This window comes from Drosophila subobscura, chromosome O, assembly GCF_008121235.1.
Source record: "Drosophila subobscura isolate 14011-0131.10 chromosome O, UCBerk_Dsub_1.0, whole genome shotgun sequence".
Taxonomy (NCBI): Eukaryota; Metazoa; Arthropoda; class Insecta; order Diptera; family Drosophilidae; genus Drosophila; species Drosophila subobscura.
The window spans coordinates 187,930-215,926 of NC_048533.1; the positions used below are offsets into that span (position 1 = coordinate 187,930).

At 41.6% G+C, this 27,997-nt stretch overlaps 2 protein-coding genes across 3 annotated transcripts; both read right to left on the bottom strand.

Moving 5' to 3' along the window:
* Positions 1 to 156: 156 nt before the first annotated feature.
* On the bottom strand, positions 157 to 27,987 carry LOC117897875 (putative uncharacterized protein DDB_G0277255). 2 transcript variants are annotated; one of them, XM_034806951.1, is made up of 5 exons: positions 27,387 to 27,393; positions 25,790 to 25,796; positions 25,528 to 25,534; positions 6,900 to 7,145; positions 335 to 1,076 (listed from the first exon to the last, which is right to left on the bottom strand). In XM_034806951.1, exons 4-5 carry the CDS (start codon positions 7,138 to 7,140, stop codon positions 364 to 366), a joined length of 954 nt encoding a protein of 317 aa, XP_034662842.1. In that variant the 5' UTR covers positions 7,141 to 7,145; positions 25,528 to 25,534; positions 25,790 to 25,796; positions 27,387 to 27,393; the 3' UTR covers positions 335 to 363. The 2 variants fall into 2 exon arrangements, with proteins under 2 accessions (XP_034662841.1, XP_034662842.1); XM_034806950.1 differs by lacking the exons at positions 25,528 to 25,534; positions 25,790 to 25,796 and adding an exon at positions 157 to 308 and having other exon boundaries at positions 391 to 1,076; positions 27,387 to 27,987.
* Positions 1,847 to 2,959, bottom strand: LOC117897874. The gene has a single exon (XM_034806949.1). It carries the CDS (start codon positions 2,912 to 2,914, stop codon positions 1,862 to 1,864), a length of 1,053 nt encoding a protein of 350 aa, XP_034662840.1. The 5' UTR covers positions 2,915 to 2,959; the 3' UTR covers positions 1,847 to 1,861.
* Positions 27,988 to 27,997: the final 10 nt, after the last annotated feature.

Below are 27,997 nucleotides of genomic sequence, written 5' to 3' on the forward strand. Positions count from 1 at the left end.
TATTATTTAATTTAAAATAAACTCAGCAAAATGTCTTTCAAAAATCAGCTGCCCAAAAATATGCAGCGATCCATTTATATGTAACATGTTGCCATGCCTTGGGGCTTCAACAAAAACTGAAACTGGTGCAGAAATTAAATGAAAACATAATTTAAATTAAATATTACCATTTAATAAAAGCTAAATTAGAGCTTTGTATTCATATTGAAAATACTATTTGGAACAGACCTATCTAGCTAGAAAAATTCCACATGGAATTGCAATTCGGCAACCAGCGCTCAACACACAACTGGCGGGAAAAATGGGTTCTAAAATACAATCCAAATAAAAAAGGAAATAACATATTAGGAAAGTGGACCTTGTCTAGTGTCGCAGCAGCATGTTGCTGACCTTGGCTTCCGTTTTGGTGTGTGTGCTGCTGGAGATCTTCTCGCGGTACTGCCGATTCTCGGGATTTGCCAGCACCGAGGCAATGAACTCCGATGTCTCCAGCTGCAGCTGTGCGAGACGCTTCTGCAGCAGCTTATTACGCTGCACCAGCTTGATCGTCTTGATGGCAATGGACAGCAGCCCGTCGCTGTGTTGATGCCGGCAGTGCTGCTGCTGCTGTTGCTGCTCCTTTGTGGGCTCCTGCGAGTACTCATAGCCACTGTCCCCATCATCATCCAGCATCGCCCCGGCCAGTGAATTGTCGCAATTTTTGGCTGTGACTGCTGCTCCTCTGTGAATATAACTGCAGCTGTTGCTGCTGTTGGCCATATTGGGCTGTAATACTTTTTTAATGTTCTCGCTGCTTGAATGTAGCAGTAGTTGAAGTTGAATCTGCTGATGATGCTGTTGCGCGTCTGCCGACACGCTTTGGCCCCACGCTGCTTGCAGCTCTGTTTGTGTGGCTGCCGCTCTACGGCTGGCATTCGACTGAGCGGCTGTCACTCTCCTGCTGGCCTCCGCCTGAGTGCCACGTCGTAGGGCTGCCTGCGGTACTGTGGCACTGCCTGAGATCAGTGGCAGCCTGCGGTGGTACAGCCTGGGGAAGCGTCGGCGACCCGCTGAAGAGTTTATTGAACATTTGGCAACTGCAAAGAGGAGGAGAATAAATTATTAAAGTATTAGGCAAAGGAGAGGGGTGCTTTAGGGGAACTAGTACAGTACAGTGTCTTGAAGTAAGTAAAGCAACCTGTGACAGGTAAAAACATTGTTGCTCTTTTCAGTTGCTAATCAGTACGGTTGTCATGCGATCATTTGCTACCCATCAATGCCGTCTCCATGACGCTACATGAACTCTCCCTGCCAATGACAGGCAATCGTTTCGGGTTTCGCCGTCCCAATTGCAGTTCCAGTCACAGTCATAACACACTCTTTTCCGTTAAACAGTTACTTCCAGCCCTAGTCATACTCTCTTTTCCATGAGTCGCAGTCTGGGCAGAGAACAGAACAATAGCAACACTCCCACATGTCCAACACAAATGAGCTCAGCCCACAGCCCATACCTCGCTTGACACAAATCTTTTTTCGCAATTACCGGTTCCGTGCCTGTGTCTATGTTCAGGGTCATGACGGTGCTGAGACTTGAACGTTGCACATGGCAATGGCAAATGGCACGGCACATTCGAACCGCACGGCCCTGCACCTGTTTGTGTTGTGTAAATATAGAGCTTTACTTATTGACGAGATCAGCCCCCACGAACCCCACAAGCGAGCGCCAGTGCCCTGAAACGTGAGTGTGCGACGTGCGTGTTGTCAGAGTCACCTTCGTGGCGCCACACAGAGGGACAGAAGAGAGAGGTTTGGGGGCGGGTGCAAGTATCAAGATATTTTCTTACTCAGCGTAAGCTTGAACACATTTGGATGAAAAAATTAGCTAATTTGTACTATTTTTTAATTTCTTAAACTTAATGGGTTTTCCCTTGATAACCGCCGATAGTGCCGAATGCATTTCCTCCAGTGGGGCATTCAAATCGTTCTCTACTTTGCTACATTGATTCTTGGCCCTATTCGAGTGCTCGAACTTATCGAACCGATGCTCCATTTCCACACTAAAATCGGTTATAAAGCTGCACAAATCATCGATTTCACCGCGAAAATCGCGCACTTCGCACGGCAGGCGACTTTTCATGAGAAACAATTTGTTGCGCGCAAAAAACCGGTAAATGTGCACTTTGGCCGTTTTTTGTGCCTCAATTTTGGATATTTTGTGATGCATCAGATGCTGATAGCGCTCCAGACAGTCGCGGATTTCGCTGTGGACCTGTTTGGTCCACTTATTGAAGTCTTGGACATGGATGGACATCAGGCGGAGCTGTTTGTTCATAGCGCACAGGTGCAGGCGGAATGTACGCAGGATGCTGCGCAGCTTTTGATAGCTGCAGATCAGGTCAGAGATTTCACACTGCAGGCGGTGATAAGCGTGCTGCAACCTACGCACTTCGAGCTTTCCATGGCAGGTTAGCTCCAGGGGATGTGGCTGTTCTGGATTTGGATCCTCGACTTCTATTTTGACCCCCAGTGGCTTCCTTTTCCGCTCAATCTCCTTGCATATCAGCTGAAATCTAGTTAGATATTCCTCCTCTTGCTGTTTCTCTTCCTCTGCCACTCGCTTCTCGGACATATCTTCATTCGGCCGATGCCTAATGGCCAGTTGCATTAGTTCTATGCGCTGTATCAAAGAATCAATTTGAGCCACCGCAAGTATCGCACGATCTTCGTCATCCTGTGTGGCATCCTCTGTGTCTGGTGTCGGCTCAATACTTAGCTCTTCCTCTTCACCCGTAAAACTGACAGCCACATCATAGTCAAAGATCTCAATGGTGCGGCATTTCAGGCTGCGCCGTATGAGATCCATGCGATCCAGCGGCATCTTGGAGCAGTCCATGACCTCCAGCTCGTCCTTAGTTGTAATATCCATTTTTTGCATGTGTGTGTTAACTGGAATTTCTGTATTTTCTGCAACTATATTTTTATTTGTGTTTTCTTTAGCTATTTTGAACCTAAAGCACAGCCTATTTTGATTTGTCGCCCACAGGCGCATCGTGTATGCGCTGCCCGTCACCGTTATATTTATTTGAGTGTCGCTCTCTAGCAGACGCGTGTTCTTGGCATGTGCACACCAGAGACAGAGAGAGAGACAGACAACACAAAGCTCAACACCATGCGGAAGTGCTCCTCAGTGGCAAACCGCATGCTCTGCGACGCGACCAACCATGGTAGAATTACTACTAATACTAATTTCACCATGCGACCAACACATACATACATACATATGTATGTACATACATACACATGTACTGCCAGAAAGTGCCTTTTGCTGCTGGCGTTCTCTCTTGTTGCTATTCTACTTATGCATGGTGAACCCTGTACGTGAAGGGGATGGAGCTTGTGTAAATGTTGGAATCTGTCCAGAGGCTACCAAAGTGTCCCCTAAAGTTAGTGTGCTAACTTAAAGGTTTCATAGTTCCCCCTGCTACTTCTGTTTACCCGTGTAATCATTACAATGTAATGGGTGCCTTCTAGTCGTTCATCCCACACCCTAGCTGTACTTTGTTTCTTCCAGCTTTCCCTTGCATTTGCATTGCCTTTCAGAGTGGCTGTGCCCTTATGTTTGTGTTTGCTATTTTCCGTTTGTTGTGCTCAATGTATGTATATGCATAGTGTCTATGTGTGTATGTCTGTTATTGATTAGTAAACGCTGTAATAATTATTAAATTAAAATAATAATGTAAGCGACTAGGGACGTTTGTGAGACGCTTCGTAGGTGACAAAAATTGTATACCCGGTCCTCAGTCAGTATATATGTACATATGTGAGATGTTTCCTTCTGTGCGTTATCCACTTTGCTGCACAAATACAATATACGGAACGTGCGAGTCGCTTCTTACGCGTCAAAACTTTTATACCTGGTACTCAGTAAGACATCTGTACCTAAGTGTATTTTTTTTTAATTTAACATTTTTAATTTTTTCTACATGTGTCATCTACATCTAAAACTGCATCACTTCTCACGCTCCTTTAGCTCGCCCCGTCCCCTATAGCCGATAACTGCACGAAGCAGAGTGTGGAATGAGAGAATGTGCAAAAAATAAAAAAAGCTGCTGGACGGTAGCCACTGCAAATTAGTTTCTTCATTCTGTATGCTCACACTGTTACAAGTGTAATTCAAAATTTCGACAAGCCCCCTTCCGCCACCGCAAAGATAAACGAGAAGGGACGTGTGAGACGCTTCTTACGCGTCACAACTTTTATACCCGGCACTCAGTACTACATCTGTACATTAGCGGTTATTTGTCAAATTTTAAATTTTTTCTTCATCTGTCATCTACATCTAGAACACTTCTCACACCAACACGCTCCTTTAGCTCGACCCCCTTCCCTAGACCCACACACTGCAGACTCACGGCAGAGGCAGAGCCAGCGGCAGAGGCAGAGCCACCGGCAGACGGCCAGTGTGCGGCCACTGCGCGAAGAAGAGTGTGAATGAGAGAATTTTCAAAAAACAAATATAAGCTGCGGGACGGGATGGGTTTAGCCACGGCTATGGCAAAGGCGTAGGAACGGCAGGGGCAGACCGCCACACACTGCGCGAAGCAAATATAAGCTGCGGAACGGGGTGGGTTTGGCCACTGAAAATTAATTTCTTCATTGTGGCTATAATAATGATCCAATCGGATTCCAATTTGGTAATCTGAAAGATATGGTCATTCCCTACGGAATGGCGTTTTTAGTTTTCTGTTATCTTCAAAATTGTAGATTTGGGAGGTTTTCGCCCTTTTGCGTGGGCGGAAGGGGGCGGGGCTCATTTTTGAAATACACTGGTTTCAGTGTGAGCATACAGCAGTCTGGTGCCAAAATTTGGTGGCTCTAGCTCTTATAGTCTCTGAGAACTAGCCGACAAACGTGTCGGGTGTCGGGTAGTGTAATCTATCAATTTTAAGGATTCATTCATATAAAAATGCATAAATTAAATTTAAAATATTCCCTACAAGCAAAACCAAAATGAGACCTCCTGAAATCACCTTGTTATGAACAGTTAATATAAATTTCATTGTCAGTCAGGGAGGCATTAGATGGCTTACATAAAATCTGTTAGGCCGTCTTACCCAACAGGCGACAACCAGACGGAGTGGGCAACCGGAACAGCAACAGGGGATGGCATGTGGGCCAATTGCTGACGCAAATCGTGGCAGTATAACCCATAAGTCGCGTGCCAGCCATGAAACCAGCAACCAACAGCCTATATAAAGACGAGTCAAACACCGGCAACCAGCCAACATGGTATCCAACACGTGTAGCGCCCAACGACACAACAGGGCATGAGGCACGTGCGTCCTCTAGTTCAGCTAGAGATGAAGAACAGAGAGGAGCAGTTAAGAGAAACCCGTGGCAGGTGGAAGTGGCATAGGCGAAAGCAGAGATAGCTGTGGCGGGGATGAATTGTGGCTGGGGATGGACTGGCTATGGACTGTCGCTGGTGAATGAACTGAGGCTGGGGATGTACTGTGGCTGGAGGATGGAACTGTAGCTATGGTTGAGATGCTGGCGGGGTCGGTCAAGTTTACATAAACTATTTAAAAATGGCCGAGTAACGTGAGCACAAGACAACTTTTGGACCAACTGTCAACTGCAATCAGCAGGGAACCAGGGAAATAAAGAGCAGCTATAAAAAGAGAGAGACGAAGCGTAGATTGCAATAAATATAAGGCAATGTTACCTAGGCTCCACGTGCGCCAACCGCAGGCTCAACTGCTGAGCGCAGCACTTAGCGAAAAATTTCGCCATGGGAGAATGGGAGATAAATAGAAAAAGAGACGAAAAGAGCTGCTGATTTGTGAGGCCCTACTTGTATCTTTTACTAATAAATCACATGTTACCGCAAAAACCTTACAAAACGGCCAAAAACTGAAGTATAGTTAAGCATAATTTAATGATGTGGTGTGACATGTGATTTATTATGTGGTCAGTGGCTCGCCTGAAAAAGGACCTAAAAGCTAAGGAAATTGCACTCTCCGTCACGATTTTCCCTCAAGGAACCAAACCGACCCCATAAAGTATATATATTCTTAATCAGCATCAATAGCCGAGTCAATAGAGCCATGTCTGTCCGTCCAACTTGTTTGTCGGCTAGTTCTCAGAGACTATATAAGAGCTAGAGCCACAAAATTTTGCCTCCAGACTACTGTATGCTCTCGCTGAAACCGGTGTATTTCAAAAATAAGCCCCGCCCCCTTCCGCGCCAAATGTCTAATTCGAAAAAAAAACAATAAGGATCAGGTACACTGACTGAGTACCGGCTATAAAAGTTGTGACGTGTAAGAAACGTCTCACACGTCCCTTCTTGCTTTTTCTATGGCAGAACTTTTTTTTTAATTTAAAAAACTGTTTTGTTTTGCGTCTTTTGTTTATGTTGTTTCAGAGGTAGTGGCTCGTTTTTTCACATATTTAACTTAAGTATTTTAGATCTGGCTGTAAAGGACATTGCCATTCTGAAAAGCTAATCGATGCAGATTTTGAACCCAAATACTTTTTTTTTTTAGTTTATCGCCTGGGAAATATTAAGGTTTGAAATAAAAAAATTATAATTTTTGTGAGGTGTTTAAAAAAAAAAATGTATCTTAAAGACTCGGGAAAAGTCGAAAAAGTAATATTCTGAGTCCTAATTTTTTTATGTATAGATGCATTTATTCGGCGTCGTTTGAGGTATTGAGAAATTAATCTAAAAAATGGTATTTATATGTACATACATATTTTCTGATTGCCCTAATGCCCCTGCCCAAAGGCCCTTCTTTGTCTTAATTAACAAATATTTCTATAAATTTCTCCCATAAGGTGAGAGCGATATAGTATACGATTTCTATCATTTATTGGCTGCTGTGTGTAATGGGGAGCGGAGGGTTCCAGTTACTCACCATAGCTAAGCGCTGAACTGACTTGTGTGGGAGCAGCTGAAGGCGAGGATGAAATTGACGTTGACGCTGACAATGGCGACGACATTGACGATGATGATGACGATGATGATGACGATGATGTTGACGATGATGATGATGATGTGGTGGTATTTGTGGCTGATGATATGACTGCCGTGGCCACGAACCGATGCCGGCTCGTATCTCGCAACTGTTTTTTGTCCGAACATATGGTGGGCGCCATTTCTTCTGCAAAACAAACAAAAAAAACACACAAAAATCCACAAATTAATAAGCCGCCAAAATTGCCGCCTGGGCTGCACGCGCAGTTAAGTACGAAGCTGGGAATTCATTAAACTCGAGCATCCTTGCGGCACACCAACCAAAAGTTGGTTAAAACTAGCACAAATACGTAAGTTTCCTGCATTGGCTTAGATTTTATACACAAAATTTTTCTAAATTTAGTTAAAAATTGTACAGAAAAGTGAACTAGAGCTAGTTTAAATCTTGCACAAAAAAGCCGCTTTGAGCCGTTGAGCTTTAATCTGGTAAATAAATTGCTAAGTCATTCCATTTTAAGTTCCCCTTCCAGGGCTCCAATAATCCGCCACTAAATCTGCCCACATCTGTCGCTCATCGTTCCCTTTGGTTATTTGAAGCTAAGCCGCTTTTGTATTATAGCAACATAAATCACACGAATCAAACAATCATGGACTGCCCCTGAAACTCCAAAATTCAGGACAACAAACAACAGTTCGAGTTGACATTTGGCTGAAAACACTTGGCATCGGCCTCGAAATTCGAGACCCATACCCAGCACAGGCTCATTAACAGTGTGCCTCAAAATCCTGGCTAAAGACCAAACGGGCGCAAAAGGTAAATAAACTCAAAGTAGAGACGGAGGTGGAGTTGAAGAAGAGGACGGGAGAATATTGATGCTGGAAGCATTTTGCTGTGCCTCCTACAAAATTCTCTCAAGTGATGGTGGATAGGGGCCCTGCTGGGAGGCAGTCAAATTCAAATTGAAAGAGGAGGAACGCTGTGAGACGCGTTGTACGCGTCACAACTTTTATACCCGGTACCTAGTCAGTATATACATATATACGTACGTACTATATGTAACCTTATGACTTTTACGAATTTTACATTTTAAATGTTTTCTATTTCTGTCATCACTTCTCACAGCAACACGCCCTTTGGCAGCCACCCGTACTCAGAGCCGTACCGGAAAGCATTACTGTTTGAGGGAGTGTGGGTCAAATAAGATGGACAGACGGACGGACAGACAGATATATGTACATACTATGTAGCTATATGGACTCAGCTATTGATCCTGATCAAGAATATCCTTGCATAGGATCGGAAACGTTTTTTTTCTATGTGTTACATTTTGGGACCACAAACACAATAGACCCCTTTTACTCTTCGAGTACCGGGCATAATGATAGCTTGTTGACGTGGCACGTGTATCTCTATTGTAAATTTATATTTTAACCATGGCACAAGTAGAGACACCATGGTTTTATGCTGCACGCAGCCACCTAAACAACTGTGTTTTATGCCACACACAGTCATCTAGACAGCTGTTCTTTATGCGGCGCTTTTGCCGAATGAAATTAATAGATGACAAATGAAGAAAAAATGTAAAATTTGAAAAAAAAAAAAAACGCTTAGGTGCAGATGTCGTATTGAGTACCGGATATAAAAGTTGCGACGCGTAAGAAGCGTCTAATACGTCCCTTCTCGTTTAATAATAAAATTTTTTATTATTTTGCTTAAATTATTTGTTTACTAGTTAACCCGGCGAACTTCGCACCGCCTAACAGTCAATGATTGTCGTGTTACTTTTTAGCTGAACTAATTTAGGCTTTGATGAACGTAAAACAATGATACAAAATAATATGTTTATATAGATAGAAACAAAAAAGTACCAACTTGATAGCGCGTGTTTTCATCGTTGGTATTGAATGTTTGGATACCAAAAACCGCCATGTCGCTCCCTTCCGTGACATATTGGCAAATGTATTTAATTGACTTGACCGAATTGCAATCACTTGGCATGCGCTATAAAGCAGTCTTGAACAGCCTGACCAATGCATGATGTTCATGAAGCATTTGCTGCAGATCTTGGAGAATTGCTCTCTTCGTAGCTGTGTTGATCCCTTGACGCCTGTCAAGTTGTTCTTCCATATTGCCCATAAAGTATATTTGCAAGAATTTATGCTGTGCATCTTCTATAGGTTGCAATGATCCAATGCGATGGTAATAGGATTTTCATTCAAGCACTCTGTGGTAAACGACATTTTTTGTTTTTTGGTCAGCCGCAAGAACAAATAAAGCGGATGGTTTGCCGACACGTGAGAAGCCACGTACAATTGACCATGAGAAAAACATGCATTTTCTAGATTGAGGCCACAAATAGTCAAGGATTGGCCCTGTGATTTGTTGATCGTCATGGCGAAGGCAAGACGAATCGGGAATTGAATTCGTTTAAACTCAAAGGGCATATCCGTTGGGATCATCGGAAGCCTTGGAATAAGAACTTCCTCATCTTTAAATTTTCCTTTAAGTATCGACGCGTGAATCACATTGCTCATCAGTTTTCTATCCCCAAACGCGTTCCATTACACAGTTTTGGTTGGTTTAAATTTCTAAGCATGATGACTACCGAGCCAACTTTAAGTTTTAAATTGTGCGGTGGTAAACCAGGCACATCCAAGGAGTTTAAAAATTCAGTTGGATAATTAGTGGCTTCTTCTTCGTTTGTTACACAGTCGATAGATTGGAATGAATACAGAGTACCTACGATTTGATTTTGAATTATAAGATTGAGGTCATCTACATCTTTATTTTTAGCGGCCAAAATTGCTCGCTCTCTTAACCATTTAGTATTTTTGTGGTTAGAAATGATATCCGGGAATACTTTGTTGATAAGCTCGTCTTTTGATGAAACGAAATTGTAAAAATTTGGAGGAAATGAAATCAAACCGCTCGATTTGTCAACAGGAACACGACCATTACCGATAGTCAGCAATTGCTTCGAGAAATCATCAGCAGATAGATCGTTCAACAATGCAACTCTCATATTTACAGACAGTTGAAGTTTCTTTACATATCGCCACAAATTTGATGCTTTGAGGCTAGCGTTTATTTCGTCGGCAGCAGTAGATCTTGGAATGACTGGTAGTGTTTGTCGGAAATCGCCAGATAATAAAATCATTCCGTTGCCTAATTTCATTACGGCTTCGCTGGGAAAGATTAGATCTTCTAGGACGCGGCATTGTTATTAAAGTGATTAAATTAAACAAATAAATAAAACAAATATTAAATATGATTAAACAAATACAAATGAACAACAAATGAACAAATGCACTTTTTAGACAAATTTCTGAACACACACATGATGTCTTCAGAAAAAAATAAAGTTAAGATGTATTCTGCTACTCGGGACGGAAACAAATCCAACAAATCAAAAACCATGGCAATCGGTCCAGCCGTTCTCGAGTTATAAGTGTTGTAACAAATACGACTTTCTCTTATATATATAGATTTTGAAAGTTTTAACACGAAATAGTTTTTGCTTCAACCACAAATACTTTCGCCCAGTGTAAAGCGATAAGCCGGTTTCGGCGTAAGCATGTTCGTGTTTTAGCTACACACACAAGCGCGCTGCCCTGCATGGGTGATGAGCCCTGCACTATGGTCCAGATGATTTAGTCTTTTGATACAGGTTAAAAATAGGAAGAGGAAGGTTTTTTGAAATAATGGGCGTGGCAGCTCCTTTTTAGCAGATCAAGATTCTATAAAAAAAAGTCGTAGCACGAATTAAAACAACTTAAAAATCTAAGATAATCGCATTTTTTCTCAAACAGAGCATGCTCTTTAGCAGTTTCCATTATAAAACAATATTACACTGGCTACACTCTAGCCCTCCAAAATAGCTAGTGACTAATACTGTGGCTTATATGCAATGCAAAATGGTACCCTACTTCACAATTTTCTTCTTCATTGTGTTCCAAACGGCAAAAAACATTGAAAATTCTCATTTGAGGTTATGATCTATAAATGCACATTTTAACAATCATTTATTGGTCTACGACACACAATTGGTTTCAAGGTGGGACTAGGTGGCACTCTATTAAAAAAACTTTCTCAAATATTAGTCTTTACTACGAACTGACACATATTGAAGGCCTCACTTTGACATACAATTACGAAGACATCGCCACTACTAGATACCGTTCACATTATAAAACACTTAGTAAAAACACTACTGAATAAAATGCACCCAAAAAATTGGATCGGTTAATCGTATTTTTCAATTTATGAGACATTTAAAACAGCAATAAAATTGGTACTTTTTCACTGCACATGCTGTGCAATAATGACCGCTGGGTTTCACAGCTGATTTTGCGAAGGTGGCGCCATCTATGCAAATTTCGGGTACGCTACTTTGATGGTCACTCTTTTTCTAACACAGAGCGCCAAAAACCACGTCTTGTTTTTAGCTTTTAAAAATTGCCTTTTGGCCAAGAAAAGTGGTCACCTGGACCATAGTGCGACGCCTGCACTCTTCGTTTATTGACTAATATCTCGGCGCCTCTGCTTTGCTTTATTGGAGTTCGCCGTTAGCTTTCGTCACTTCGCAGCGCCGTCTGCCCTGTATATATGTACATACATACGTACATACATAACTGCTGCTGCTGCTGCCTGGCCTTTCATCTAGTTTGTGCTCTCAGTGCGTCTTTCTTCTCGCTGTGCACAGTGACCCAACAGCTGTTGAAAATGGCTCTTATCTTCAGTGCAAAGTGCGAATTGGGTGGCACCACTAAGCAAACAACACATAGAGACTGCAAATCAAGTCAAAACTGGCTGCCTAATCAGTATAGTGGATCGGCTCCCATTGGCTTCGGCTCTTGGTGAGAGAGCCTTCGGCTGAGAGAATTTGGCGTTGGCTCTCTTGAACATTGAACCCAAAGCGACTCTCGCAAAAACAAAGTTTTGTTTCGTCTTCAAGTCTGCTTCGCAATTTCATGTGTGCGGTGACACATACATATGTACATACATACATGATGGCAATGCGTGTATCCATTCTCGACTTCAATTGTTAGCGTTTGAGACGTCTGGCATTTTTCTGTTTTTCTGAGATCACATACCCTTTTTTTCAAACTTGCGACTTTATGAAGCAGCTTGCCCCAAATAAAAATAAATTGATTTTGTGTATCCCCTCTATGCTCATATATTTCTTAAATACAAATATTTTCCATTAGAGTATTCAGCGTACACTGTGTGATTAAACAGAGTTATAAGTGGAGTCATGGCAGCTGTGCCGAAAAAGAATTTATTTGTTTATCTTTTCAAGTCGCTTTCGCAGTCTCGTGTGTGTCTATCTATGTTTATTCACACAGTGTACGCTGAATACTCTAATGGAAAATATTTGCAACGCCAAGTCAATTGTTGTTATATGTATACATATTTAGATGTTTATAACCGTTTATCCCTTTCGTCCTAAATGTATTTAAGAAATATATGAGCATAGAGGGGATACACAAAATCAATTTATTTTTATTTGGGGCAAGCTGCTTCATAAAGTCGCAAGTTTGAAAAAAAGGGTATGTGATCTCAGAAAAACAGAAAAATGCCAGACGTCTCAAACGCTAACAATTGAAGTCGAGAATGGATACACGCATTGCCATCATGTATGTATGTACAAATGTATGTGTCACCGCACACATGAAATTGCGAAGCAGACTTGAAGACGAAACAAAACTTTGTTTTTGCGAGAGTCGCTCTGGGTTCAATGTTCAAGAGAGCCAACGCCAAATTCTCTCAGCCGAAGGCTCTCTCACCAAGAGCCGAAGCCAATGGGAGCCGATCCACTATACTGATTAGGCAGCCAGTTTTGACTTGATTTGCAGTCTCTATGTGTTGTTTGCTTAGTGGTGGCACCATTAACGGTGATTCCTACCTCAGCTGCTGGCTTTGTGATAATTATGCTCATATAAAAAGAGCTGGAGGTGGTCACTTTGGACGTCTTAATGACTTAATATCGAAATGCATGGGTCTTTCTTGGTCATGTTTGGCCTGCAGGGAGATTGAGGCGGAAATGCGCTCCTTTATCAGACAAACGAGGAATGGTTTCCAAGATGTTCGGAAGCAATTCAATGCTCTCAACGAGAAGTTCCTTACGTTGGAATCGCAATTTCTGGGCCTCAAACTCTTGAGCGAGTCACCAAGGAGGAAAATCCCGAACAACAACCTACTGCTGGTCTTTCCTAGTGGAACGCCTGCCTCTCACCTACAACCGATGGACTCATTTTCTACTCCTAGTGGCCAACCTTCACCGATGGATGTCCATCCGCCATCGGAGGATCCAGCCTTTCTCACGCCTAAGAACATAGTAGTTGCCTCAAAAACCCATACCCCCGTCAATTTAACTTCGGACTCAGTTGCCAGTGATGGAATCCCTAAAAGTAACCAGCTTCCAGTTGCAAATGATTTGCCGGTCTCTGTTACATTGAATGGTGATGGATCGGCAGCCTCTTCTAGCTCCTACGCTCCCGCCCTGAGACTTTTAGGAGTAGCTCCACCAGTTCGCTTTTCCGGTGTTCCACTCAGCGCGGTGGTCCCCCGCAAAACAATCTTTGTCTCTCGTCTTATTCCCGAAGCCACACCGGATGATGTCAAACTACATCTAAGCTCTTATCTTCAATTGCCGCCAATTCAATTTTACACACAAGCGTAATATCTCATCTTTAAAAATTCTTCTTCCCGACTCTCTTCTATCCAAAGCTTTGGAACCGGCTGCATGGCCTGAGCACACTATTATTCATGAATTTCTGCCTAGAGACTCTACCCAGAATCCTCGAGTTACTCTCCCTAAGATTTCAAAAACTAAGGAACCATTTCTCCATTCAATATCAGAACGTACTGTTAACTGTGTCAGAAATAATAGAGATAGACTGTTAGATCTCATCTTTGTCAGCGATGCCTCTCGTACAACGGTTTTAAGAGGCAATCCGATATCTTTTCCCGAAGATCCGCATCATCCTACTTTATCTATATTTTTCGAGGTCTCTATTACTAACACCATTTTACCTTCAAAAAGTCGTATGAAATGTTTTCGCAAAACTAATTTTATCGATCTTTGTCTACATTTCTCGCAAGTTGATTGGTCCTTTCTTCAGTCCTCATCACATATAGAGCCTACTGTCAATCTGTTTTACGAAACATTATACTCTTCCCTCGATACCTACGTCCCTGAATTCACCGTATTTGTTTCCTCTGAACCTCCGTGGTTTACCAAGTATCTGTCTTACCTAAAAAATAAAAAATCTCGGCTCTACAAAAAGTACCAGATAACTGGTTCTTTGTCTGTCTTTGCTCAATATTCTTCGTTTCGCTCTCAATTTCTTACGGTCAATAAGAAATGTTATAACGTACATATATCTTTCCCAATGTGGCAAAAATTTCCGTAGTAATCCCAAAAAAATCTTTTCGTTCGTCAAGTCAAAACGCAAGTCTAAGACGTTCCCTTCTTCCCTTCAGTTACAGTCTAAAACAGAAACTCCAGATCAAGGAATTGCAAATTTATTTGCCACCTTCTTTCAATCGACGTACTCCTCGGATACTTATGACTCTTCCACCCCTTATCCATACCATCTACCTCATGTTAATAACATGTTTCTTCCCTTCCTTGATGAAAGTACAGTCTTCGAAGGGTTGTCATCAATTGACATCTGTTTCTCTGCGGGTCCAGATAAAGTTCCGAGCTGTATTTTAAAATATTGTGCTCAAGCCCTATCTCATCGTTTGACCTTCTTATTTAATTTTTCCCTGGAGCATTCTCGCCCCATGATCTGGAATGGATCCTACCTTATTCCTCTTCACAAGAAAGGGTCCAGATCTAATATCGAAAATTATCGTGGTATTGCTAAACTATCTGCCATTCCGAAGTTGCTCGAGCACCTTGTCACTCGTCAATTGCAACATGCATGTTCTAGCATTATATACCCGACGCAACATGGTTTTTTTAGACATCGATCAACATCTACTAACCTTTTAGAATTCTCGTCTCTAATCAACCTAGGAAAAATGACGTCATTTTTACAGATTTCAGTAAAGCTTTTGATTCTGTTAATCTTACTCTGCTGATCCATAAGCTCTTTTTATTAGGTTTTCCCACAAATCTTGTAAATTGTATATCGTGTTTTGTTTAACAATGTCTTGTCGAATGTTGTGAAAGTAACCTCTGGAGTTCCTCAAGGAAGTCATTTAGGTCCGCTTCTTTTCAATTTGTTTGTGAACGACCTGCCCCAAATCGCATTGGGAACTAAAACGAGAAGGAACGTGTGAGACGCTTCTTACGCGTCACAACTTTTATACCCGGCACTCAGTACTACATCTGTACATTAGCGGTTATTTGTCAAATTTTAAATTTTTTCTTCATCTGTCATCTACATCTACAACACTTCTCACACCAACACGCTCCTTTAGCTCGCCCCCTTCCCTAGACCCACACACTGCAGACTCACGGCAGAGGCAGAGCCAGCGGCAGACGGCTAGTGTGCTGCTATAAGCTGCGGGACGGGGTGGGTTTGGCCACTGAAAATTAATTTCTTCATTGTGGCTATAATAATGATCCAATTGGATCACAATTTGGTGATCTGATAGATACGGTCATTCTCTACGGAATGGCGGTTTTAGTTTTCTGCTATCTTCAGATTGTAGATTTGGGAGGTTTTCGCCCTTTTGCGGAGGCGGAAGGGGGCGTGGCTCTTTTTTGAAATACACTTGTAACAGTGTGAGCACACAGAAGTATGGATGCAAAATTTGGTGGCTCTAGCTTTTATGGTCTCTGAGTACTAGGCGCTCATCAGGACGGACAGACAGACATGGCTCAATCGACTCGGCTATTGATGCTGACCAAAATATATATACTTTATGGGGTCGGAGACGTTTCCTTCTGTGCGTTAAATGTGCACTTTGTGCACAAATACAATATACCCTATTTACTCTTCGAGTACCGGGTATAAAAAAAACGAGAAGGGACGTGGGTGACGCATCTTACGCGTGACATCTACATAACTTCTCACGATATTTTCGCTCGCCCCCATCCCCTAGAGCCACACACTGCAGATCCATGGCAGAGGCAGAGGACGCACACTGCAGAGGCAGAGTGTGAATGAGAGAATGTGAAAAAAACAACAAAAGCTGTTGGACATGGTGGGTTTAGCCACTGCAAATTAATTTCTTCATTGTGGCTATAATAATGATCCAATTGGATCCCAATTTAATGATCTGATAGATATGGTCATTCCCTACGGAATGGCGTTTTTAGTTTTATTTTACCTTCAAAATTGTAGCTATGGGATGTTTTCGCCCTTTTGCTGGGGTGGAAGGGGGCGTGGCTTTTTGAAATACACTTGTAACAGTGTGAGCATACAGAAGTCTGGATGCTAAATTAGGTGGCTCTAGCTCTTATAGTCTCTGAGTACTAGGCGCTCATCAGGACGGACAGACGGACGGACGGACAGACAGACATGGCTCTATCGACTCTAGCGGCTATTGATGCTGATCAAGAATATATATACTTTATGGGGTCGGAAACGTTTCCTTCTATGCGTTACATACATTCACTTTGTGCACAAATACAATATACCCTATTTACTCTTCGAGTACCGGGTATAAAAATAGCGCAGTGGAAACATTATTCAAAAAATTTTAAATCAAATTATTTGTTTAAAATGTAACCGTGGTGTAGAACTGTAACACTTGACTTCTCTCACATTTTGCTTTACCATATTTTTTCTGGATTTCCAATGTCTTCAAATTATTAAAACGCACAATTAAATAAATCACCAACAAAACAAGACCAAGATCTTCAGGCTGCATTAAATAGAAGAGAAGATACTGACCATTGAAGTGAGAATCTTGAAGTCGTGTGACAGTTTTGCTTGTGAGTGTACATATGTAAGTATGTACATATGTTACACTATTTTTTCGAATTTTACAGTTTACAATTTTGTTACAACAAATCAGTGAATAACAGACGACTCTTTGAGCCAGAACGCTGCATTGCACTATGGGTAAAGAGCCCGAATTTTTGACATTTATGTAATTATACCCGGTACTCGAAGAGTAAATAGGGATAACTATAAGAGCTAGAGCTTTAAAATTGTTCGAAAAGGGCCAAATACGGGCAAAAAGCATTAACACCACGTGATTTACGTGCAGTGGTGTGCTGTGCAAAAGTAATATTCCACAGAAAACCCGTGCAATTGTTAGTAATTGGACAATTAAATAACTACACACAACTATACAAAAACATGTATTAACAATTAATTTAAAAACCTCGACCTGTTATTTCCATATTTTTACTTGTATAAGTGTAAACTCTGTAATGGAGCTACAATTAGAGCTGCAAGTTGCTCAATTTTTTCTCTTTTTCACAAGTCAAAGCAGCTCAAAATCAGCCGACTTTGAAAGCACTCAAAAAACATATGATACTAGGTTAAAATCTTCTAAAACCAGTTTTGTTCTATATGGATATTTAGGAATCATAAAAGTTAAGTCGCATTCAAATATTTTAAAAAAAAAACGAGAAGGGACCTGTGAGACGCTTCTTACGCGTCACAACTTTTATACCCGGCACTCAGTACTACATCTGTACATTAGCGGTTATTTGTCAAATTTTAAATTTTTTCTTCATCTGTCATCTACATCTACAACACTTCTCACACCAACACGCTCCTTTAGCTCGCCCCCTTCCCTAGACCCACACACTGCAGACTCACGGCAGAGGCAGAGCCAGCGGCAGACGGCTAGTGTGCTGCTATAAGCTGCGGGACGGGGTGGGTTTGGCCACTGAAAATTAATTTCTTCATTGTGGCTATAATAATGATCCAATTGGATCACAATTTGGTGATCTGATAGATACGGTCATTCTCTACGGAATGGCGGTTTTAGTTTTCTGCTATCTTCAGATTGTAGATTTGGGAGGTTTTCGCCCTTTTGCGGAGGCGGAAGGGGGCGTGGCTCTTTTTTGAAATACACTTGTAACAGTGTGAGCACACAGAAGTATGGATGCAAAATTTGGTGGCTCTAGCTTTTATGGTCTCTGAGTACTAGGCGTTCATCAGGACGGACAGACGGACGGACAGACAGACATGGCTCAATCGACTCGGCTATTGATGCTGACCAAAATATATATACTTTATGGGGTCGGAGACGTTTCCTTCTATGCGTTACATACATTCACTTTGTGCACAAATACAATATACCCTATTTACTCTTCGAGTACCGGGTATAAAAATAGCGCAGTGGAAACATTATTCAAAAAATTTTAAATCAAATTATTTGTTTAAAATGTAACCGTGGTGTAGAACTGTAACACTTGACTTCTCTCACATTTTGCTTTACCATATTTTTTCTGGATTTCCAATGTCTTCAAATTATTAAAACGCACAATTAAATAAATCACCAACAAAACAAGACCAAGATCTTCAGGCTGCATTAAATAGAAGAGAAGATACTGACCATTGAAGTGAGAATCTTGAAGTCGTGTGACAGTTTTGTTTTGTGAGTGTACATATGTAAGTATGTACATATGTTACACTATTTTTCGAATTTTACAGTTTACAATTTTGTTACAACAAATCAGTGAATAACAGACGACTCTTTGAGCCAGAACGCTGCATTGCACTATGGGTAAAGAGCCCGAATTTTGACATTTATGTAATTATACCCGGTACTCGAAGAGTAAATAGGGATAACTATAAGAGCTAGAGCTTTAAAATTGTTCGAAAAGGGCCAAATACGGGCAAAAAGCATTAACACCACGTGATTTACGTGCAGTGGTGTGCTGTGCAAAAGTAATATTCCACAGAAAACCCGTGCAATTGTTAGTAATTGGACAATTAAATAACTACACACAACTATACAAAAACATGTATTAACAATTAATTTAAAAACCTCGACCTGTTATTTCCATATTTTTACTTGTATAAGTGTAAACTCTGTAATGGAGCTACAATTAGAGCTGCAAGTTGCTCAATTTTTTCTCTTTTTCACAAGTCAAAGCAGCTCAAAATCAGCCGACTTTGAAAGCACGCCAAAAACATATGGTACTAGGTTAAAATCTTCTAAAACCAGTTTTGTTCTATATGGATATTTAGGAATCATAAAAGTTAAGTCGCATTCAAATATTTTACCCAAAAAAAAAAACGAGAAGGGACCTGTGAGACGCTTCTTACGCGTCATAACTTTTATACCCGCACTCAGTACTACATCTGCAACTTAGCGGTTATTTGTCAAATTTGACATTTTTTCTTCATCTGTCATCTACATCAACAACACTACTCACGCCAACACCCTCCCCTAGAGACACACTTTGCAGAGTCAGGGCAGAGTCGCGGCAGAGGCAGCGGCAGAGACGTGTAGGGGCAGAGGCCATAAACTGCGCGAAGCAGAGTGTGCTGCTATAAGCTGCGGGACGGGGTGGGTTTGGCCACTGAAAATTAATTTCTTCATTGTGGCCATAAAAATGATCCAATCGGATCCCAATTCGGTGATCTGATAGATATGGTCATTCCCTACGGAAGGGCGTTTTTACTTTTCTGTTATCTTCAAAATTGATTTGGGAGGTTTTCGCCCTTTTGCGTGGGCGGAAGGGGCGGGGCTCATTTTTGAAATTCACTGGTTTCAGTGTGAGCAAACAGCAGTCTGGTGCCAAAATTTGGTGGCTCTAGCTCTTATAGTCTCTGAGAACTTGCCGACAAACAAGACTGACAGACGGACGGACAGACGGACAGACAGACATGGCTCAATCGACTCGGCTATTGATGCTGATCAAGAATATATATCCTTTATGGGGTCGGAAACGTTTCCTTCTGTGCGTTACATACAACCGTTATCCGCACAAATACAATATACCCTATTTACTCTTCGAGTACCGGGTATAAAAACGAGAAGGGACGTGTGAGACGCTTCTTACGCGTCACAACTTTTTATACCCGGCACTCAGTACTACATCTGCACCTTAGCGGTGTTTTGTCAAATTTTAAATTTTTTCTTTATCTACATCTACAACACTTCTCACACCTCGCTCCCCTTCCCTAGACCCACACACTGCAGACTTGCGGCAGAGGCAGTGGCCGCAAACAGCAGAAGCAGAGTGTGAATGTGAAAAAGAAAAAAAAACAAATATAAGCTGCGGGACGGGGTGGGTTTGGCCACTGCAAATTAATTTCTTCATTGTGGCTATAATAATGATCCAATTGGATCCCAATTTGGTGATCTGATAGATACGGTCATTCCCTACGGAATGGCGTTTTCTCTTATCTTAAAAATTGTAGATTTGGGAGGCTTTCGCCCTTTTGCGGGGGCGGAAGGGGGCGGGGCTATGTTTTGAAATACACTTGTAACAGTGTGAGCATATAGAAGTCTGGATGCAAATTTTGGTGGCTCTAGCTTCTATAGTCTCTGAGATCCAGGCGCTCAACAAGACGGAAGGACGGACGGACAGACGGACAGACAGACATGGCTCTATCGACTCGGCTATTGATGCTGATCAAGAATATATATCCTTTATGGGGTCGGAAACGTTTCCTTCTGTGCGTTACATACAACCGTTATCCGCACAAATACAATATACCCTATTTACTCTTCGAGTACCGGGTATAAAAAAAACGAGAAGGGACGTGGGTGACGCATCTTACGCGTGACATCTACATAACTTCTCACGATATTTTCGCTCGCCCCCCATCCCCTAGAGCCACACACTGCAGATCCATGGCAGAGGCAGAGGACGCACACTGCAGAGGCAGAGTGTGAATGAGAGAATGTGAAAAAAACAACAAAAGCTGTTGGACATGGTGGGTTTAGCCACTGCAAATTAATTTCTTCATTGTGGCTATAATAATGATCCAATTGGATCCCAATTTAATGATCTGATAGATATGGTCATTCCCTACGGAATGGCGTTTTTAGTTTTATTTTACCTTCAAAATTGTAGCTATGGGATGTTTTCGCCCTTTGCTGGGGTGGAAGGGGCGTGGCTTTTGAAATACACTTGTAACAGTGTGAGCATACAGAAGTCTGGATGCTAAATTAGGTGGCTCTAGCTCTTATAGTCTCTGAGTACTAGGCGCTCATCAGGACGGACAGACGGACGGACGGACAGACAGACATGGCTCTATCGACTCTAGCGGCTATTGATGCTGATCAAGAATATATATACTTTATGGGGTCGGAAACGTTTCCTTCTATGCGTTACATACATTCACTTTGTGCACAAATACAATATACCCTATTTACTCTTCGAGTACCGGGTATAAAAATAGCGCAGTGGAAACATTATTCAAAAAATTTTAAATCAAATTATTTGTTTAAAATGTAACCGTGGTGTAGAACTGTAACACTTGACTTCTCTCACATTTTGCTTTACCATATTTTTTCTGGATTTCCAATGTCTTCAAATTATTAAAACGCACAATTAAATAAATCACCAACAAAACAAGACCAAGATCTTCAGGCTGCATTAAATAGAAGAGAAGATACTGACCATTGAAGTGAGAATCTTGAAGTCGTGTGACAGTTTTTTTTTGTGAGTGTACATATGTAAGTATGTACATATGTTACACTATTTTTTTTTTTTTTTCAGTTTACAATTTTGTTACAACAAATCAGTGAATAACAGACGACTCTTTGAGCCAGAACGCTGCATTGCACTATGGGTAAAGAGCCCGAATTTTTGACATTTATGTAATTATACCCGGTACTCGAAGAGTAAATAGGGATAACTATAAGAGCTAGAGCTTTAAAATTGTTCGAAAAGGGCCAAATACGGGCAAAAAGCATTAACACCACGTGATTTACGTGCAGTGGTGTGCTGTGCAAAAGTAATATTCCACAGAAAACCCGTGCAATTGTTAGTAATTGGACAATTAAATAACTACACACAACTATACAAAAACATGTATTAACAATTAATTTAAAAACCTCGACCTGTTATTTCCATATTTTTACTTGTATAAGTGTAAACTCTGTAATGGAGCTACAATTAGAGCTGCAAGTTGCTCAATTTTTTCTCTTTTTCACAAGTCAAAGCAGCTCAAAATCAGCCGACTTTGAAAGCACTCAAAAAACATATGATACTAGGTTAAAATCTTCTAAAACCAGTTTTGTTCTATATGGATATTTAGGAATCATAAAAGTTAAGTCGCATTCAAATATTTTACCCAAAAAAAAAAAACGAGAAGGGACCTGTGAGACGCTTCTTACGCGTCATAACTTTTATACCCGCACTCAGTACTACATCTGCAACTTAGCGGTTATTTGTCAAATTTGACATTTTTTCTTCATCTGTCATCTACATCAACAACACTACTCACGCCAACACCCTCCCCTAGAGACACACTTTGCAGAGTCAGGGCAGAGTCGCGGCAGAGGCAGCGGCAGAGACGTGTAGGGGCAGAGGCCATAAACTGCGCGAAGCAGAGTGTGCTGCTATAAGCTGCGGGACGGGGTGGGTTTGGCCACTGAAAATTAATTTCTTCATTGTGGCCATAAAAATGATCCAATCGGATCCCAATTCGGTGATCTGATAGATATGGTCATTCCCTACGGAAGGGCGTTTTTACTTTTCTGTTATCTTCAAAATTGATTTGGGAGGTTTTCGCCCTTTTGCGTGGGCGGAAGGGGGCGGGGCTCATTTTTGAAATTCACTGGTTTCAGTGTGAGCAAACAGCAGTCTGGTGCCAAAATTTGGTGGCTCTAGCTCTTATAGTCTCTGAGAACTTGCCGACAAACAAGACTGACAGACGGACGGACAGACGGACAGACAGACATGGCTCAATCGACTCGGCTATTGATGCTGATCAAGAATATATATCCTTTATGGGGTCGGAAACGTTTCCTTCTGTGCGTTACATACAACCGTTATCCGCACAAATACAATATACCCTATTTACTCTTCGAGTACCGGGTATAAAAAAACGAGAAGGGACGTGTGAGACGCTTCTTACGCGTCACAACTTTTATACCCGGCACTCAGTACTACATCTGCACCTTAGCGGTGTTTTGTCAAATTTTAAATTTTTTCTTTATCTACATCTACAACACTTCTCACACCTCGCTCCCCTTCCCTAGACACACACACTGCAGACTTGCGGCAGAGGCAGTGGCCGCAAACAGCAGAAGCAGAGTGTGAATGTGAAAATGTGAAAAAAACAAATATAAGCTGCGGGACGGGGTGGGTTTGGCCACTGCAAATTAATTTCTTCATGTGGCTATAATAATGATCCAATTGGATCCCAATTTGGTGATCTGATAGATACGGTCATTCCCTACGGAATGGCGTTTTCTCTTATCTTAAAAATTGTAGATTTGGGAGGCTTTCGCCCTTTTGCGGGGGCGGAAGGGGGCGGGGCTATGTTTTGAAATACACTTGTAACAGTGTGAGCATATAGAAGTCTGGATGCAAATTTTGGTGGCTCTAGCTTCTATAGTCTCTGAGATCCAGGCGCTCAACAAGACGGAAGGACGGACGGACAGACGGACAGACAGACATGGCTCTATCGACTCGGCTATTGATGCTGATCAAGAATATATATACTTTATGGGGTCGGAAACGTTTCCTTCTGTGCGTTACATGCAACCGTTATTCCCCACAAATACAATATACCCTATTTACTCTTCGAGTACCGGGTATAAAAATCCACAGAAAACACTGTTAGTACCAAGCTAAAAAGACACACAAACAAAACATTGGACAACAAAATTAATTTAAATACCTCGACCTATTATTTCCATATTTTTACTTGTATATAAACTTTGTAATCGAGCTACAATTAGAGCTGCAAGTTGCTCAATTTTTCCCGCACTTTTTCACAAGTCTAAGCATCTCAAAATCAGCCGACTTTGAAAGCGCGAAAAAAACATATGGTACTAGGTAAAAATCTTCTAAAACCAGTTTTGTTCTATCTGGATATTTAGGAATCAGAAAAGTTAAGTCGCATTAAAATATTTTACCCAAAAAAAATTACATAAATGCCAAACATTCGGGCTTTTTACCCATTGTGCGATGAGTCGAACCATGAAGCAACTATATAATTACTTCATGAGTCGAACTCACGTGTGACGCTTACAATTGTAATCTCATTTCACGCATACAATCTCAGTGATTCACAGAATATCAAATCGATGTATGTAGATTTTCGCGCGAAGTCATGCGCATGCATGCGCTCGGAGCTTTTCAGCAACATATGTACATATGTCTCTCTCGTTCTTCCCTCAACTATGATCCAAGACGCATACCAAATGATGCGTAGTGTGAACAAAGCGTGCATTCTCACATACATACGTAAAAGCTTTCGAAATAAGCAACGAACAAGAACAAGTAAAGCTGTTGGACGGGTGGGGGTAACCACTGCCAATTAATTTCTTCTTTCGGGCTATAATAATGATCCAATCTAATCCCATTTCGGTTATTTGATTCTCTTATCTTCAAAAGTGTAGATACAGCAGAAACAGATGCAGCAGGCCAAATTCGGTTACTATTGATGCTGATCAAGAATATGTGTATATTCTTTATGGGGTCGGAAACGTTTACTTCTGTGCGTTAAATACATCCACTTCGCGCACAAATAAAATATTCCCTTTTACTCTTCGAGTACCGGATATAAGAAATGCATTGATTTCACACCACTCTTAATAAACACATAAACAAACAGCAATCAATTGACAGAGTCGCTGACGGGTACATTTTAGCTGAGGCAGCACCACATAAACCAAGACCAGCTGCAAAACAGTTGCCTAAAAAAAAACAGTGGCCACCAAGATTTCTCCATCCATTGCCTTCTTTATTTAGTAATTTTCACTGAGCGTATGTGCAGAGACAAAGGTGTAACGCAGAGAAGGAAACGTTTCCGACCCCATAAAGTAAATATATTCTTGAGCCACCCAATTTGAATCGAGATGGCTGTATGCTCACACTCTTGCAAGTATATTTCAAAATTTCGCCATGCACCCCTTACGCCCATGCAAATCGCGAAAATCTGCTGTATTCACAGTTTTTAGATAAAAGAAAACTAACGAGAAGGGACGTGTGAGACGCTTATTACGCGTCACAACTTTAATACCCGGCACTCAGTACTACATCTGCACCTTAGCGGTTATTTGTCAAATTTTATATTCTTTCTTCATCTGTCATCTACATCAACAACACTACTCACGCCAACATGCTCCTTCAGCTCGCCACCCTCCCCATGAGCAACTCACTGCAGAGTCCGGGCAGAGACGCGGCAGAGGCAGAGAAGTGTCAGAGGCAGGGGCCTCTGCCACTGCGCGAAGCAGAGTGTGAATGAGAGAATGTGCAAAAAACAAATATAAGCTGCGGGACGGGGTGTGTTTTGCACTGCAAATGAATTTCTTCATTGTGGCCATAATAATGCTCCCAATTTGGTGAGCTGATAGATATGGTCATTCCCTACGGAATGGCGTTTTTAGTTTTCTTTTATCTTCAAAATCGTATTGGGAGGTTTTCGCCCTTTTGCGGGGGCGGAAGGGGGCGTGGCTCATTTTTGAAATACACTTGTAACAGTGTGAGCATACAGAAGTCTGGATGCAAAATTTGGTGGCTCTAGCTTTTATAGTCTCTGAGATCCAGTCGCTCAACAAGACGGACGGACAGACGGACAGACAGACATGGCTCTATCGACTCGGCTATTGATGCTGATCAAGAATATATATCCTTTATGGGGTCGGAAACGTTTCCTTCTGTGCGTTACATACAACCGTTTTTCGCACAAATACAGTATACCCTATTTACTCTTCGAGTACCGGGTATAAAAACGCCCTGCCCACAATGGAAACGACCAATTTTCTTTTTATACACTAACTCTGTTTATTAACTGGATGAAGAAACATGTTCTAAATGAATAATACGAATCTTTGGCATAAATTCTAGTCAAACACGAGTAGGAACGCTTCGTACTCGTCACAATTTTAATACCCGGTACTCATTTAGTATTTACATATGTACATATGTATGGATGTATTTATGTACATAAGTATGTAACCTTAGCGTGATACACATGTGTGTGTACATACATATGTGTGTTACCATGATTTTTTTTTAATTTTACATTTTATCTATCTCACACCAACACGCCAATAGTTTTCAGCTCGCCACCCTCCCTCAGAACCGCACACTGCATGAGGCAGAGTGTGCGAGCGAGAAAGAATAACAACAACAAGCAAGTATACGCGAAGCTGCTTTAAGGGGTCGGGGAGTCGGGGAAGCCACTGCATTTTTCATTCTGGATATAAAAATTATCTGAGCCGAAATGTATTCTGGGATCTGATAGATATGACCATTCTCTGAGGAATCGCCCTTTTAGTTTTTTCGTATCTTTAAAATTTTGGATATGAGAGATTTTGAAACAAACTTTAATCAGTGTGATATCACATAAGTCGTCAGACAAAGTTTGACGACTCTAGCTCTTATAGTCTCTGAGAAACAGCCGCCAAGCAAGACTGACAGACAGGGCAATATCGCCTCGGCTATTGCTGTTGATCAAGAGCGTACATACATATGTACATGTACATATTTTATACTTTATAGGGTCAGAAACGCTTCCTTCTGTCTGTTACATTTTCTGATTTAAAATAAAACTCACTTAATTTAAAAATATATTTTAAAGCGCCCCTCGGTCGGTTGGGCGGGAGGAGGGCTGCGTTCTGCTGGGTTCTGGCTTAGGCTTGTTGTCGCATGGGCCACTTGATGGTGCAGTCATTGCATATCAACGTCCAGAGTAATATACCCCTTAGCCTTTTGATTGCCGGGTATAATCAGTCAGTAAGAGATTAATCATTGATTTTCCATGGTTTTCTCTCTTCCAAATGGGTAAATGGCAGAGGAAATTAGTGAAAGATACAAAATAGGTAAGTTAAATATTTCCCCCGAATTCTTTCGAGCCCTACATACATATGTACATATGTATGTACAGACATATACTGACTGAGTACAACCGGTTATAAAAGTTGTGACTCGTACGTCGCGTCTCACAGCGTTCCTCCTCGTTAAATGCTTTTTGGTTGTGTTCATAATTTGCGTACCTTAAAACATTGTGAGCTGCTCTTATACGCTAAATAAATCAATATTGCGCATATGGCTTGTGAATCGCTGTAATGCATTTGTGGTGTTGCAACAGACAGCCCCACCAAAAGGCCAAAGGCCATGCTATGCGTCACTGCGACAAATGGGACGGCAAATCCTGACCTAAATTCGTCCTTGAGAAGTTAAGGGTGGAGAGCTACCAGCATCTCTAGCGCGTTTGGGGGAGCTTTCAGCAACGCATCGGAAGTCGACAAAAAATTATATTTATGTGTTGGCAAAATGCTAATGCTAATGCTGGGCGATTTATGGTAAAACCTTTTTCTCTATGGCCTTGTTTAACAGGGAAGCGCGGAGGGGGTGTAGCGACTTACCGTCTCGTGTGAGTATTGCTGGAAATGCGACAGGAATGTGTTGGAGATGTTGATTTGTTGTTTTTCCGGTTGGCAAAACTCTTTTGCGCTCTCACACACAAAAACACAGAGGACTCACACAGAGAAGATACAGAAACGGATCAGAGAATGGCAGCATAAATACGATTCTTCTAATTTATTTCACCCTCATTGAAAATAGTGAGCATGTTTCTCGTTCTCTCTCTCTCTCTCTCTCTCTTTTTCTCAATTTCCTTGCTTTTTTCACGCGCTTTTAATCTATTTTAGGTAGTATATGCAGGGGCACTGGCGAGAGGTGTGTGTGTGCGAAAATTCATGAACGCCGTGTGACGTTGACTGCGACGTCGACGTCAATGGCAACACGCGCTCCAAACAAACAAACTTTCGCTTTCGTTGCGCGTGGGGTCAGCAGCAACGACAAAAACAACATCAGCAGGCAGCGGCAGCAGCAAGCACACTCACACTCTCACGTATATCGCACGAGTTGGCAACAACAAACAAAAAACACGATGAAAGCTTGGCAGTGGTAGTACCTATAACACTACTTTTCACCGCGAGCGAACCGAACCGTGCGACCATGCAAACCAGAATGA